The sequence below is a fragment of the Desmodus rotundus genome, chromosome 4 (genome assembly GCF_022682495.2).
Source record: "Desmodus rotundus isolate HL8 chromosome 4, HLdesRot8A.1, whole genome shotgun sequence".
In the NCBI taxonomy this organism is placed as follows: Eukaryota; Metazoa; Chordata; class Mammalia; order Chiroptera; family Phyllostomidae; genus Desmodus; species Desmodus rotundus.
The window spans coordinates 142540760-142556830 of NC_071390.1; the positions used below are offsets into that span (position 1 = coordinate 142540760).

Consider the following 16071-nt stretch of genomic DNA (forward strand, 5'->3'; position numbering starts at 1 on the left):
GGGCGGAGGAAGCTCTGGGCCGGGAGGCCCACAGCCTGCGCCGCAGCCCGGAGCCGCGTGCGCGCGCGGCCGCATCAGCTGAGTGCGCGGCGCGCATCACGTGGTGCGCGTGTCGAAGGTCACAGCGCGCTCACAATGGAGCTCTCGGAGTATGTGCAGAAAGGCTTCCAGTTGCTGGCCGATCCCGACTCTTTTGACTCCAACGCCTTCACGCTTCTCCTCCGGGCGGCTTTCCAGAGCCTACTGGACGCCCAGGCGGACGAGGCCGTGTTAGGTAAGCCGCTCGGCTCTGAGCTGGATCGGCCTGGGTGGAGGGGCGCTCAAGGAAAGCTGCGAGACCGAGCGAGACGGGTAAAAGCCCCGGGAAGAGGAAGTCTCCGGGCTTTGCCCTTCGCTCCGGACTGCAGAGGGTGGAGTTGTGGCTCTGCCAGAACCCAAAGCGGACCCTGAACATTGTTCTATCTCCTGTCGGCACCTGCACACTGCCGGCTACGCGCTCCTGGCCTGATTACCCCCTCCCAGGCTCTTTGTTGCTTTCTAAAGCCCGTGCTTAAGTCTTGTTTGTGGCCTAAACATCTAAGGTTTTCAGCCTGGTCTGGGGAAAAAGGCTGTTTGACACTTGGATTTCATCAGGCGAGCTCTCTGGCAATTCAAGCTTTTAGTGCTAGGCTGGCAAAGGTTTTAAAGGGTCTGTTTCCAGAGTAATTACTAAGGCAAATAGTGGTGATATTTTACAACTTAGAGTAATACCTCAAGTTCCTACGATCACTCCAACACTCTAGTTAGGTGTGTTTTACACCTAGAACGTTAAGAACGGTGCATAATGTTTTGTTCCGCACCAGTTACCAGGAGGCGAGTCTCTTTTAAGTGGTGTGGTCAGTGATTGCCGACTGGGTGAATGTATGGGTTGAAGACATATTTTAAGACAGATCGCTTTTAGATAATTTTCTTAAATATAAATATCCCAGCAGTTCAAATTTTTGTGTTTTTTTCCCTGTGGTTTCATAAACTAAACACTTGTACAAAAAATATGAAAGTGGAAGTTCTTTAAACGAAAATAGTAACCACCACCTGGGTAATTTCAAAAAAAAGGATGGCTGTCAAAATCTGAAAATATTTTGAAAATTATATTTAATATTCTGAACTCGTGCCCTCGCTTCCTTTGATGTATTAATGTCCATGGAGTCATTTACCCTATAATTAATCTTTAGAAGGAATGTTTATTCATTCTTAAATTTTCACCATGTAAAATATTTATGTTCTTATTTTCTTTTGAATTTACTCCATCCAGTATTAGAATGAACACTGCATGGTTATATTTTCTTTAGGACCATAATGCTTTTTAAAAAACAGAAAAAAGACCAGGAACAGTAGAATTATTGCTGCGCTCTTTATTGTTTTGCCACTGACGTTGTTGCTCATCTCATTTACTTATAATTGCCAGTCCTTATAGTGGAATTATTTTTGCTATCTTGTTAAAGGGGGGGTTTACCCAAATTAAAATATCCCTTTTAGAAAAGACTATAAAAAATTTATTACAGGCATCACTGGCAATTTATTTTAGATCATCCAGACTTGAAACATATCGACCCAGTGGTTTTAAAACACTGTCATGCAGCAGTTGCAACTTACATATTGGAAGCAGGAAAGCAAAGAGCTGACAAATCTACTCTAAGGTACGAGATTTATTTAAATTCCATTTATTAGCAAATAGTAACTTTATGATTCCAATTTTAGTTTTTAGTATGGGAACTAAACTTTGGCTTCTTATTTTCCTTCAGCACTTACCTAGAAGACAGTAAATTTGATAGAGAGCGAACAGAACTATTTTGCACGGAATATCAGGTTATTTATGTCAATTTTTTAAAATTAAGAATTACTATTGTTTCCTACTCTGTTTGCAAATTTGTGTTTTCTTTCATTCTTTTCTCTTCTTTTTTTTTGTCCTCCAGAATAATAAGGATTCCCTAGAAATCCTACTGGGAAGGTACGTACCTTTATAAGGTGTCAAGTTGAGCTACTTTTCACTTGCAGGTATGAATGGAGAATGCTGGTATGAAAAAAAACAGGGCAAAAAAACAGGGATCTTGACCAAACGAAAAGGGGCCAAAGGGCAAGTTAAACGATTGAAGTTAAGCTAATGTTTTTAAAGATAAGTTTATTGAGGTAATTTTAAAAATGTTCTTTTAATGTGCAGAACTTGAAAATGAAGTTTAACAATATTTCAAGTTCAGAATGGATTAAAATTATGTGGGGGAGGGTTGGAAGGTAGACACCATACTTAGTAAAAATACTGAAAGTTTTCTGTAGATATTATGTACAAAATTATGCTTGTATCTTTCAGTATAGGCAGATCTCTCCCTCATATAACTGATGTTTCTTGGCGTTTGGAGTATCAGATAAAGGTAAAGTTTAACTGTTCTCTAGGGTTACTTAGGAAAGTTTTAAAAATATAGTTAAAGACTGAAATGGGTTGTGTTGTGTTGTTTTAGACCAATCAACTTCATAAGATACACAGACCTGCATATTTGGTGACCTTAAATGTAGAGGTATTTATGCATTAGCCCTGTCTAAAAATTAAATGTGTGATGGAATTTAATTTACTTGTTTTAAATAAACAGCATTTTTTTCCTTCTCTAGAACACTGATTCCCGATCCCACCCAGAAATTAGTTTTAGTTGCAACATGGAACAATTACAGGTACAGTATTAGTATCTGTGAATATGCCCACCTTTTTATAGATGTTTAACTGAGAATTAATGCTTTTAAAAAGTTCAAAAGAAGAATAATCTAACCCATCTATCAGTAGATAATGAAGGTTGGTTAAGGATTTAATGGGAAGGGGACTTCAAAAGCAATATTTTAATGTAAGCTTCACTTTTGAAATTAAAATGTTACTAATAGAGAATTGATGCATTTTTACTGATCCCTCCAATTAAACTTCTGAAGTGTGGTGTTGAGTGAAAATTCCTTCAGTTTGTGATCAGTTTGATCCTATAGGACAAATAAAGTTACAAATACGGCTTTTAAAATGTCTTCTTTGCTTTCAGAAATTGAATTAAACTTTCAAAACAGGATTTTAAAACTGGTTTTAAATGACTTTTGATAAATGGGAAAGTATACATAAAATTCTAAAACTTTATATTGCCAGTGTAAGACTGGGGAAATTAAAAACTACATTGATTAGTGGACATGACAGCGAATTTATTTCCCACCACTTAAAAAATGAAGATCATTGCTTGAAATGATTTTGATGAAACTTAACTTTCCAAAAGACATGTCCAGAGTTGTTTTTAATGTAACCATTAATCAAACTTGGGACTTTGAGAAAATGTGAATACACTGTAATCTTTGTTAGAATAACATGGGAAATTTAATTTAGATATGTCTTTCCTGGTAGGAGAATTTGGTTATAAATCATATTTCAAATCTGAGGGCAAGTAACTTATTTGAAGATGAACTATTTTAGAGGAAAAGCTTCTTTTGATGGTCTGTCAAAGGTTAATATCCTCGTGAATTTTAAACTTGTTTATCAATTATCTCCCGACTTTGTTCTTGACTTTCTCGAACTTGGATACTTCTTTCCCGTGTTTTATCTTAAAAACTTAGCATTATATACATCTTTTAGGACTTAGTGGGGAAACTTAAAGATGCTTCGAAAAGCCTGGAAAGAGCAACTCAATTGTAACTTGGGGAGGTTAGCGATCCGCCCGTGTTCAGAAGACCAGGAACTCCTTGCTGTCGGCAGAACCATCGTTTGTGCGAAGTGGATATACTGCTTTTTAAATAAAAGAAAATTCTTTTTGGATTTATGCCGTTCATAAACTTTGACGCTTTTTTTTACACTTGTGAAAGTTAAGAGGGAAATTCTGCCTAAGTATTTGAATCTTTATTAATTGCACATCGATCAATTTTGATCACTTTTCAAGTCTTACAAAAGGAAGTAGACAGTATTTACATTCTGAATAAATAAGTTCCCACCAAAACTACTGAGCGTTTGTTTGGATGTGAGTTTGTATGTCAATTATTACTGTGAAGACAGAGCTATTAGCGTTAACTTTTAACGACCGCCTTTTCTCTGGATTAAAATTAAACTCAGTGGGAAAGGATGCGATCTCCGGGGTTTGTTGAAGACTCCAACTTCAAGACTTGGAGAGCAGGCGCGGTCCCTCTGCCGGGGGGAGCTGGCGCGTCCCGTTACCTGCGCCGGAGGGCTCGATAGCAGCCGGGGCCTCCCCCGCGGGGCTGCCGCGGTCCGCCCGGCCGCGCGGAGCCCCTGGCCGGAGAGAACAGCTGCCCGTGCGCGCCCCTCCTCGGCTGCTGGCGGGAGCTGGTGCGGCCGCGGGAAGACAGGGGCGGGCGCTGTTGTTTCCACAAGCCCAACTCCGGCGCAGGTTCCGCGCCGCGGTGCCGGAGTCTGGGCCGCAGCCCCTGCGGGCGGCAGGGCCGAGAGGGGGTTGGTGACCAGTGCTCTCTTCAGCTGGAGCCCTGGGATTGTGCGCCGCGGGCGGAGGCGTACGGCAGAAAAAAAGAAATAACGGAGGGGGTGGGGTGGGCTGAGCAGCGAGCAGCGCCAAAGCGATGCCGGCGTCGAGAACCGGGTAGCGCGTGTGGCGTCGTGGAGAAACCTCGCCGCTGCCGCCGCCGCCGCCAAGAGCGAGGGGGAGGGGGTCGGGTCGCGCTGCTCCGAGGGGAGGGGGCATCCACCGGCCCGACTACACCGACACTAATTCCCAGGCCGCCCTTAAGGAATGAGGGGAGCACGTGACCCGGTGGGGGGGCAGGGGAGGGGGCGGGCGGACTCTGAGCCATTTTGGAGCCGGTGTCAGTTTCCACTCTGCCTTCAGCGGTGTATTTTTTTCCACCCTCCCCTCCCCCCTCTTCATCCTCCCTCCCCTCCCCCCGCCTCTCCGCACGCACATACACAGCGCCCCCCCACCCGCCCTTCTCTTCCAATAGCAATATGAAATAATAATCGTAGTATTAAAGGCAGAGATCCGGGCGAGACAATGGGGATGTTGGCGAGGGAGCCCCGATCCGGATTAGAAACACCTCCCAGCCCCGCAGAATAATACTGATCGCGCCCCCTCCGCGCGCTCCCTCCCCCGAGTGCGGAGCGGGAGGAGGCGGCGGCGGCCGAAGAAGAGGAGGAGGAGGAGGAGGAGGCCGAGGAGGAGGCGTTGGAGGCCGAGGAGGAGGAGGCCGAGGCGGAGGAGGAGGAGGCCGAGGCAGAGGAGGAGGAGGAGGCCGGGCTCGGGAGGCAGCATGAGCCGAGCGCGGCGGCCGCGGCTCCTCTCGGCTGCGCTCGTTGCCCATTGACAGCGGCGTCTGCAGCTTGCTTCAAGATGGCCGCTTGGCTCACATTCATTTTCTGCTGAACGACTTTTAACTTTCATTGTCTTTTCCGCCCGCTTCGATCGCCTCTCGCCGGCTGCTTTTTCCGGGTACGTAAGAGGCGAGGCGCCTCCAGGCCTGGGCCGGGGGCCGGCGGGGGCCGCGCGGGGCTGGAGCCGGCCGCGGGTGGACGGGGAGCGCCCCCCCCACCCCGCGCCTCGCCCCGCCGGCCGGGAGGGCGCTGACAGCGTGGGCGCCGAGCCCCGCGCCGCCGCCCGCCGCCGCCGCCGCCCTCCGGCCCCGCGCGCCTCCCGCGCCCGCGAGCACGCGCCCGCGCCGCCCGCCGACTCCCGCGGCGCCGGGACCGACCCGCAGCCCGCGCCGCGCCGCCGCCGCCGCCGCCGCCAGCCGGGCTCGGCGCCGCTCCAGCCGCCTCCCGCTCAGCCCCGGACGCGCCGCGCGCGGCCCCACGTTTTAGTTGCTTTCTCCCCTCAGCGCCCCTGTACACCCTCGCGACGCACATGGCCCCCGAGAAGAACACTTGTACTTGCAGCCTCGGCGGCTCTGGCGGCCGCGGCGCCCTTTGTTGAGAGGTAGATTTGGGCGAAACGGGGACGGGTTCCTGAAATCGGGAGCTGCTCGGGTCCAGCGGCTTCCCTCCTCTCCCGAAGAAAGGGCTTTTGAGGGGTTTAAACGACCAGAGAACGCCCCCATTTTATAGGGACGGGTTACGCGGGGGGCGGCGGTCCTGCCAAGGTGGATGTTAGACGGGGGGGAGCCAAGAGAAAAATGTTATTAACTTAAGTTGGAGGGACACTTGTGTGAAATTGGATGGCTTGTAAGATGGCGGTTCCCAGTGTTTCCAAGGTCTTCTGCATTTGTGTTTAAAATGGTAAAGTTTTCAAGGTGTTATTTGTTATTAGTCTTGAGTAAGTTCTTTAAACATCACTTGGGAAGTGCTCACTGGGAAGTGGCCATTTCAAATTTGGAGCTTTTTTTGGGGGGGGGCGAGTGATGATGGTGACTGGACGTTAGTCTTGCAGGAAGGTTTCCTTTCTTTCGAGCTTCTTTTTCCTCTTTCTCTTTTTCCCTTTCGGAAACTACAACTTTTCTCAACCTCTATTATGGGATGCACCTAGAACCATGACCTAAAAGTCTACTGCCTTTTATACGTTTTGCTAAATGCCATCATAGGTCATAATGGCAAAGAGATGCTTTGGAAAAGAAGCACAAAAAAAGTGATTGGATGTGTTTATGCAGTCTTCTGGGTTTGACAGCTATATAGCGTGATCTTTTTCACAGAGATTTACAGTTAATAATTGGAAGTAAACAAGTAGAAAGACTTTGATCATTTCCAATTGCAACAAAAGGATTTAGTGGGCTTAGTAATCACAGTAAAGTATTTGAAGAAAAGGATGTATTAACCCCTTCCCTTAACATAGGCAAAATTCTGGGCATGGTTTTTCAAATCCGACTGTAGGTTGGTGGTACCTGGAATGTTATGGGCAGTTCAACTTACTCCTTAACTCCCAGTTCTGGATACACATGGTACGCTGTATTAAATACTTGGCCCTTAGAGATGCAAATTGTTGACAGTATATACTAACTTATGAGACTATGTTAACATTTGAGTTTTAAATAAACTAATCAGAATCCCTTAGAGGTTGATTTTATGAGCAAACTTATAAATTTTTCATAGTTGAGTACATTCCTATACTTCTGCCCCAGAGTGCACGTGTTTGAAATACCCTACTTGTGCAAGTTATACATCTAGTAACAGTATCTTTAAAGCCATGAAAAAGTCACTGTATGTGCACTTGTGTGTATGCACACACACACTTTTGTAAGATGGATGAGCATTTCATTGTTATTGATAAATCAATTAAGATTCTACCAAGTTCTTGGATGTGCATTAAGTGCCCAAATAGGCAAAATTCTCCCTAGGAGCCAAGTTAACCCCTACTTCACCCATACTTGTATTGAGCTGTGAGCCTCAACTGAGGTTATGAAGTTCATTTGCATTTCTTAGATTGCAGTAGTCAAGCTGATTGTTAACATAAGAACTTGCTTCTGTTTTCCTTCATTTTGACATTACTGGTGTCAGGCCTCCAACCAAATTGACATCCCCAACTAAGTATGCTATAATGGGAAGTTTAACTATTGAGTATTTTTACCATTGTACGTTTGGTGCATCTTTGCTTGATTAGCTGGCAGTTTCTGTGTTGGAACCTAGACGGTTTTCATTTCTAAGATGCAAGTGTTTCTTAAACCTTATCAACATGTCAAATGTTTTCATTTTTCATTAAGCTGCCAGTACTTTCAAATGGAATAAAAAGACAAAGAGCTGGTTTTTATATAGTAACAAAGTTACACTATTTAACATTGTAAATGATAATAAGGTTGTAGCCAAATTCTTCTGAACTTAGGTTGAGGAGTTGTATGAATTAAGACTTAGGATGAATTTGAAAGGGTTTTGGTGAAGTACATGTGAGCTAAATGTTTAAAGCCAATCAGTGTAGATTACCCTCCACTGAGATTTGATTGTTCTGTGTGTTAATATTTGTGTTTGTTGTTGGTTTTCTGAAAAGTAAAGAAGGAAAGGCAGCTCTTTTTATTGAAGCCCCTAACTTAAAACTTCATGATCGGTGACATTAGTGTGGTATGCTTTCACTGGCAGATGGAAGTATATCACCTTACTTTCTAGGAAAGGTCCTGCGGTGTCCCAAGGAGAGTCGTCTTTAACAACCAAGAACATTTGTCTTTAATCATCAAATAGAGTGGATTTAAATATTGCTACTCTTTACGGACACTGCTCCACCCAAAACTCCTCTGCAACCCAACTTAGATTTGTATCAACAATATGTTGGAAAATTCTTCTAAACAGGTAACCCAAAGATAACCGAGGAGTCAAACATGAAGCTTTCTGGTTGAAGTCGGTGGTTGCCACTGTAGGCACTTTCATAAAAGAGGTTTTGTTTTGTATTTTATCATTTTTTAGTACTCCAAAGCTTTAGTGGTATTTCCCTCTTCTACCCTCCTCTTCTACAGTAAAATTTCCTAAGAATTAAAACCTCAGATACTTCAAGTTTCACAAGCTCCCAGATTTCTATTCAAGGCACCTTTGAGAATGTACTTCAGACAGGTCTAGAAGCTTAGTCTTATTTTATGTTCTGAAATGAATGAAGTGGGAGTAAGAAATGTTATTTTTCAAGACTACTACACGAAGTAATTGACTTCCTGGATTGTACATTGGTGTATGGTTTCTGACAGTACACCACCGTGACTTTTTGTAACATATACTATCAGTTGGGAATGTCATTTCATCGTGTGGGGGTCTCAATGGAGTTTAGGCTGAAAAAAAATGACATTTGTTTTTCTCTCCTATGGTTGCTCTGGGTTGACAAGGTGTTGATTTAGCCTTGGGAATGGGTTGGTCACATGGTTCTTTACATATTGTCACAATTGTACCCATTAAAGTAGTTTTTCTTGCATCCAGCATAGCTCAAATAAAATACAGGGCTTTGCCCCATTCTTATCTTCTTGTAAAACAGATTTTAGTTTTCAGCCTTTCTAAAACTTTATCGCTCATCTAACGATAGAACTTCATATTAAAGAAAAAAGTTTTAAAGAGGTTCAGTTTAATAAACATTTTTGCAATTTGAGCCCTGAAGGTTTGGGGCTAAGTGCACCTTTGGCAATTCTCAAGAGATCCCTTTGTGAAATTTTTGACCTAGTGATTGCTAACAGGAGAGACCGAAAGAGTCAAGCGAGATCTGAAAGAAGCGCGGAGTCGACGTGGAAAGAGGCCCCCAAGAGTGTCCGAAATGGCCGGGAGTGCGGTTTGCATTTTCCTTTACCGCTCGCCCACTCCGGGGTCCTCCCAGCTGCCCTGCTGGGTTGCAGCGGGCGGGGGTACCGTTCCCTAGTGTCTCGGGCCTCGCGGGGCCGCCCCACCCCCCCCTCCAGCGCTGCTGCGCCCGCACCCCACCCCGCCCCCGCGCCGGCCCCGCCCCCGCGCCGCGCCAGCCCCTCCCCCTTGCCCGCCGCCGCCCCGACCGCCCCGCACGCCCGGCCGAAGCTCCAGCTCGGCCTGGGTCCGCACTGAGTTGTAGCTGTGGCCGGATGCCAAGTGTAAGTGTAAGTTGCTATGGAAACCCCGACTGAGGCCAGTGCCGAATCTGGAGCCAGACGGAGCCACGGAGCCAAAGAGCTGGATCCGCCCCTCGCATCCCGGCCCCCGAGTGTCCGCGCGCTCAGGCCCCAACCCGAGGCCGACTTGGAGGTGCTTCTCCTGAGGCCCCAGCACCCAGCTCCGGAAATGCCAGGGATGCAGATAGAGCAGAATTTGTTTTCCCTTTGTGTTGCGTAAAAAACGTGCCAGGTTCTGGTTGCTGGAAGCGCCTAAAACAACAGGAACCCCTGGAAAGCCAGGGCATGCTCCTGGGTTTTCGATTGAAGATCCATAAAGAAGTTTTACAATAAATTCAGAGACCGAACGAGCCCTAGTGGTTGGTAAATATCTGCGAGGACCGTGTAGCGACTGCAGCGGCAGTGGGGCTGTTAGGCTGGAGGACAAATGGAAGAAAGAGACCCGAATACTCTTGGCTCCCTGCCCCCACCACAGACCTTTTCTTTACCCTGCTGGAATGACTGGAGGGACCACAAGTTAACTTTAGTTGGAACATTTTTCACCATTTTAGTAGACTTGATTCGAGTCAGATTGTAAATTTCTTCTGTAGAAAACATTGGGACAATCTAGTTGTACAGTGTTAAGAGTTTCACGAAAGCCTCAGCATTTCAAAGTGTACGGTTACTAAAAGTTGGAGATAATGTCGATTCTCTTTCTGTGAATTATGGCCATTTCTATGTCTTGTAGGATTTCTTATCAAGCAGAAATGCATCGAACAACTAGAATCAAGATCACTGAGCTAAATCCCCACCTCATGTGTGTACTTTGTGGAGGGTACTTCATTGATGCCACAACCATAATAGAATGTCTACATTCCTGTAAGTACAAAGTTTTAGACCTTTTTTGTGTCATAGATATTTCCCATTTCATCCTGAAATAGGGAAATTTAACAATTCCGCAGTCCTTGAGAATGTTGTTAAAAAGTGATGGAATCGATTCTTCTCTTTCATTTAGTGACTTTTTATTAATATAAATTTAATAAAATATATAAGTATGCAATGTGTAAGTGTTTATCAGGATACAAGTTTAATTAGTTGAAAACATCTTTTGGCATTTACCATTTTGCTAGTATTAGTTCTCCATTTCTGACACTTATTTTAATGGTTAGCATATAATTTCTAAGCTTACAAAATGTGTCTGTATTTCTTAGTCTGTAAAACGTGTATTGTGCGTTACCTGGAGACCAGCAAGTATTGTCCTATCTGTGATGTCCAAGTTCACAAAACCAGACCACTACTGAATATAAGGTAGGAAAATACTTAAAAGCCTTGTTTGTAAGTGTTGTTGGAATTGCATAATTTAGTGAAGTTTATTTCTTCACAGAAAATACATTCTTGAGTCCCACCTAATATGTAGGCTTTTTGGAGTGTAGCCCTTAATTTCTTGCTGTGTTAACAGTGACTAATTTTAAACAAAGCTCAGTGTTATTCAGGGGATTTTAAGATTTTTAAAAACTGAATCAGTTCTCCATTTTTGCATTGCTTTATTGACTTCATGACAGGCAAAAAAGTGAATGTGTTTAAAGTGCTTCTATTCTCGTCCCTTTATTCCTTCATAGCTAACTTAGTAACTTAAAGGGCACATGTCTCTCGACTTAGAGAAATGTGAAGAATTTATTGGTGAATATAAAATATATTTCTACTGATTTTTGAGTGCTACTACATAAAGAACTTTCATGCCTATAATTAATGATCAGATTGATGTAATTATAGACAGTATAATTAAGTAAAATACAATAGCATCAGGAAAACAAAGAATATATTAGTAACTTATGAGCATTTTTAGCTTTTGTCATATTGATAGTTTACTTTTCTAATTTATTCTTTTTCAGGTCAGATAAAACTCTTCAAGATATTGTCTACAAATTAGTTCCAGGGCTTTTCAAAAGTAGGTAACTTCCTTAAAAATGAATTTTTAAACATTATCAGTTTTACCCATTATACCAAATGTTTAAGTCTTCCCCTCCCGTTCCCCCTTTAGATGAAATGAAGAGAAGAAGGGATTTTTATGCAGCTCATCCTTCAGCTGATGGTAAACTCTTGGGAGCTGGGAAGACATTTTATTTGGAGGGAGAACTTATTCAGTAATTTCTCAAAATTGAATTTAATTTGAAGTATCACTTCTCATATATATAATATCTAATTAAATACTTAATTTTTTAAGATTGAATTTCAAAATGTCTTTATAGCTGCCAATGGCTCTAATGAAGATAGAGGAGAAGTTGCAGATGAAGATAAGAGAATTATAACCGATGATGAGATAATAAGCTTATCCATTGAATTCTTTGATCAAAACAGGTAAATTCTTTAGAAATATGTTTTATATTTATGTGTTTATTAGATAAATTGTTTCACTAATAAATGATCTGTTTCCTAGATTGGATAGGAAAGTAAACAAAGACAAGGAGAAATCTAAGGAGGAGGTAAGGTTCCATGTCCCCAAAGCATAAAAGAAACATTGTTTAGATTCTAACATTTTACAAGTATATGTTGCCCTTTAGAATATTCTAGGGTCAGATGATGCTGTCAAATAGAAGAAATTTGTCATGTTTGATGTTTAGGAATTATCTATATCTGGTAGTTAATAAGTAGAATTTATTTTCTATGTGATTACTATTGTTACAAAATATTTTAAATAATTAATGTTTAATGCTTTATTTAAAGTTTCCTTATTATATCAGGTACCCTTTCATTTAATATTTATAAAAATAGTAATCTCAAAGCATAGTTGAGAATTTAGTCATATCCCAGTTTTGGGGATACCTTTTATTATATTCAGGCAACTTAAAACTTTTTTTAAATCTGGAAATTAAGAATAAAAAAATTATTTTTGTAAATGTGCTTAGGTGAATGATAAAAGGTATTTACGATGCCCAGCAGCAATGACTGTGATGCACCTAAGAAAGTTTCTCAGAAGTAAAATGGACATACCTAATACTTTCCAGGTATGTACTTTATATCATTTGTACGTTTTATATAGATCTCTCTCTCTCTCTGTCTCTTTTTTTAATTCAGTGACTTTTTCCTTTTTGGATTCTGAACCAAAAAAGCAATAGAATTTTTTTTAAATTTAATGTAATTTAGTATTTAATTTGGAAGTATCTTTTAAAATAACTTCTGTCTTGTGCTGTGAAAACAAATACCTAAATAATTCAGGAAATATTTTCCCTCGTTTGAGATTTCAAGAGGGATTTTTTTGTCCAAATGTTTGGAGAAAATGTTTTTTTAAAGCATGTTTGGATTATATTTACATGACAAAAGAAAAATCTAGACTGACTTTTGTTCTGTGTCATACTTAATTGAAATACCATTTTTCAATAGATTGATGTCATGTATGAAGAGGAACCTTTAAAGGATTACTATACGCTAATGGATATTGCCTACATTTATACCTGGAGAAGGGTAAGTAGGATATCTAATACAGATTTGTGGTAAACCGTATTTAAAGAGTTAAGACTGATTTTTTTCCCCCTTTTGACTTTGTAGAATGGTCCCCTTCCTTTGAAATACAGAGTTCGACCTACTTGTAAAAGAATGAAGATCAGTCACCAGAGAGATGGACTGACAAATGCTGGAGAACTGGAAAGTGACTCTGGGAGTGACAAGGCCAACAGCCCAGCAGGAGGTATTCCCTCCACCTCTTCTTGTTTGCCTAGTCCCAGTACTCCAGTTCAGTCTCCTCATCCTCAGTTTCCTCACATTTCCAGTACTATGAATGGAACCAGCAACAGCCCCAGCGGTAACCACCAATCTTCCTTTGCCAACAGACCTCGAAAATCATCAGTAAATGGGTCGTCAGCAACTTCATCTGGTTGATACCTGAGACCTTAAGGAAAAAATTTTGAACCCCTGATTTATATAGATGTCTTCATGCCATTACAGCTTTATAGATGCTAATACATGTGACTATCGTCTAATTTGCTTTCTTTTGTAGTGACGTTAAATTTGGCTATAAAAGATGGATTAGATGTGATACTGATGTGGACGTCAATTGAAAAGAAAGATTGTTCCTATAAAGAATTGGTTTCTGAGAAGGCAGGCAAGATTTTTTTCTGTGTGTTAGGAAAGACATGAAATGGCTTCTGTAACTGTTTTTTGGATTTGAAATTACTCTGCAGTGGATATAAAGATTTGGCCATAGTTTGTTAATTTCAACTAACGCCTACATTACATTCTCCTTTATTGTTCTTGTTATTAAGCTGTTTTGTGAACCTGTAGAAAACAAGTGCTTTTTATCTGGAAATTCAACAAACAGAAAGAATATGCATAGAATAATGCATTCTATGTAGCCATGTCACTGTGAATAACGATTTCTTGCATATTTAGCCTTTTGATTCCTGTTTGATTTTTACTTCTGTTGCTACGCAAAACTGATCAAAGGAAAGTAAACTTCAGTTTTACAATCTGTATGCCTAAAAGCGGGTACTTCCGTTTATTTTACTGACTTGTTTAAATGATTCGCTTTTGTAAGAATCAGATGGCATTATGCTTGTTGTACAATGCCATATTGGTATATGACATAACAGGAAAACAGTATTGTATGATATATTTATAAATACTATAAAGAAAATATTGTGTTTCATGCATTCAAAAATGGTTGTTAAAATTCTCTAAACTGGTTCGACCTTTGCAGATACCCTATGTTTGAGCCTTCTCGGCATAGAATATTTTTAACGTGGATATCTAATTCTAAAATCTGTTCCTTTGGAAGCAATTGGCAAATCATTACACTGACTTTCTCTAATGGTACATGTTTACTTTTAAAATAGTTGCAGTAAAGAAAAACTTTTAACTAAGGAATTTGGAAATAGTGTCTTCATTTCCCATTGCTTATAGTGAAATTAATGTGTTTTTAAAATACATATTGATCACTATGACCTGAAAACAAATTTTAAAATAAACCAGCAAATTGCTGGAAGAAGGCATTTTATCTAAAATTATTTTAATATGTGATATAGTAGTAACTTCAAATTTAAGATTTGCTTTTACAGTTTTAAACAATGGCATATGCCCTTTCTCTAATGTCTGGAAATAGAAGCAATTTATTATGAGCTTCTACAGGTATTAATTTTTAAATAGAGTGAGCATGTTGAATTTAAAATATGAATAACCCCAACGCTTTTTAGTTTGTGTTTTGCTTTGGTCGAACTTGGTGTGTGTTCATCACCCATCAGTTATTTGTTGAGGGTGTTTATTCTATATGAATATTGTTTCATGTTTGTATGGGAAAATTGTAGCTAAACAATTTCACTGTCCCCAGTCTGCGAAAGAAGCACAATTCTATTGCTTTGTCTTGCTTATAGTCATTAAATCATTACATATATTGCTGTTACTTCTGCTTTCTTTAAAAATACAGTAAATGAAGTTTTATGAAACCACAAAATACATATATTTTTATTTTGACCTAAATTTGTACAGTCCCACTGTGTTGTTTCTAATTATAGATGTATAATTAAATTTTCATTTGTAATTTGGAAAAATCCAATGAAAAGGATATTCATTTAGAAAATAGCTAAGACTAATAAAAATTTGTTATGAAAAGCACAATGTGCAGAAATTTTGGAAACCCTATTGTGGATAACAACAGGTTAAAAGCTAAAGAGAATCCATTGATGTCTTAAATAGTGATGTTGCTAAGAAGTACATGATTTGTTGTATAATTAATTGCTTGAAAGCCCAATTGAAAGATGTATCTGTTTATTTACTTTATAATCTTTGAAGTAAAAGTTACCCATGTTTGCCAATTTCGGTGCCAATTTAACTCATTTTCTAGGCCTCAAGTTTTTCATGATTTTATCTAAGACAAAGAAAAGTTAGTGGAAGTTTCAAGTGGTAATTTTACTTTGGATGATCATGTGTATAAAAAAAACTTTTTCAAAGGCTAAAAACTTCAAATGCTAATGGACTGTCATTTGACTTATACAAAACCAACTTATAAGATCAACATGGAACTTTAACAATGGACTTATTTTTGAATTTATTTATTAAGACATCGGCTATTGCCTTTATGACTTAACACTTGTCATACTTGAAAACGTACATTTATTAGAAAAAGGACCGACCCCCCCCCCCATTTGGAAGTTGCTTCAGGCTATTTCAGCTAAAACTTCTTTGTTTTTTATTGAAACAGAAGATTACATTGTTTTGCATTTTCCCATTATCAGCCATCACAGTTCTGACAACAAAGATTTAAAACTTGCTGAACTACCACTTTAGAAAATTTCAACCTTACAAAAACCTGTACCAAAGCTGCTAACTTTTGTAACTCTTAGCCGTAAAAGCAGAGTACATGAAAAGTCGGCTTTAAGTTTGGCTTTTGCCTCTGAAAAGTATCCTAGGATTCTATATTACAAAGTTAGTACTAACAATATTTTCCACAGAAAATGCCTAAATTGATTTCACAGATTTTAGCTTAAATGCAGGAAGAGAATGAGGCTGTTTGCTGTTGTGTAAATAGTGATCTATCTTGCTCTACACATGCATACCACTTTACAAGTACATTTTGCTTTTAAAATTGCCGGCCGTTAATTGCATTGGGTTGGGGGGGGG

At 40.7% G+C, this 16071-nt stretch overlaps 2 protein-coding genes across 5 annotated transcripts; both read left to right on the forward strand.

The window, feature by feature from the left end:
• Positions 1-16: 16 nt before the first annotated feature.
• Positions 17-3989, forward strand: COMMD3 (COMM domain containing 3). Of its 2 annotated transcripts, XM_024576294.3 has the most exons (8): positions 25-274; positions 1565-1676; positions 1782-1845; positions 1953-1987; positions 2345-2405; positions 2493-2549; positions 2641-2700; positions 3629-3989. In XM_024576294.3, the coding sequence occupies exons 1-8, from the start codon at positions 136-138 to the stop codon at positions 3686-3688; spliced, it is 588 nt and encodes a 195-aa protein (XP_024432062.2). In that variant the 5' UTR covers positions 25-135; the 3' UTR covers positions 3689-3989. The 2 variants fall into 2 exon arrangements, with proteins under 2 accessions (XP_053778570.1, XP_024432062.2); XM_053922595.2 differs by lacking the exon at positions 2493-2549 and having other exon boundaries at positions 17-274.
• An 837-nt stretch (positions 3990-4826) lies between these two features.
• Positions 4827-15274, forward strand: BMI1 (BMI1 proto-oncogene, polycomb ring finger). Of its 3 annotated transcripts, none has more exons than XM_024576275.4 (10): positions 4827-5444; positions 10211-10341; positions 10674-10770; positions 11355-11410; positions 11504-11554; positions 11712-11820; positions 11900-11945; positions 12369-12467; positions 12844-12924; positions 13009-15274. In XM_024576275.4, exons 2-10 carry the CDS (start codon positions 10230-10232, stop codon positions 13336-13338), a joined length of 981 nt encoding a protein of 326 aa, XP_024432043.1. In that variant the 5' UTR covers positions 4827-5444; positions 10211-10229; the 3' UTR covers positions 13339-15274. The 3 variants fall into 3 exon arrangements, with proteins under 3 accessions (XP_024432043.1, XP_045039798.1, XP_024432051.1); XM_045183863.3 differs by lacking the exon at positions 4827-5444 and adding an exon at positions 5705-5927; XM_024576283.4 differs by lacking the exon at positions 4827-5444 and adding an exon at positions 9379-9616.
• Positions 15275-16071: the final 797 nt, after the last annotated feature.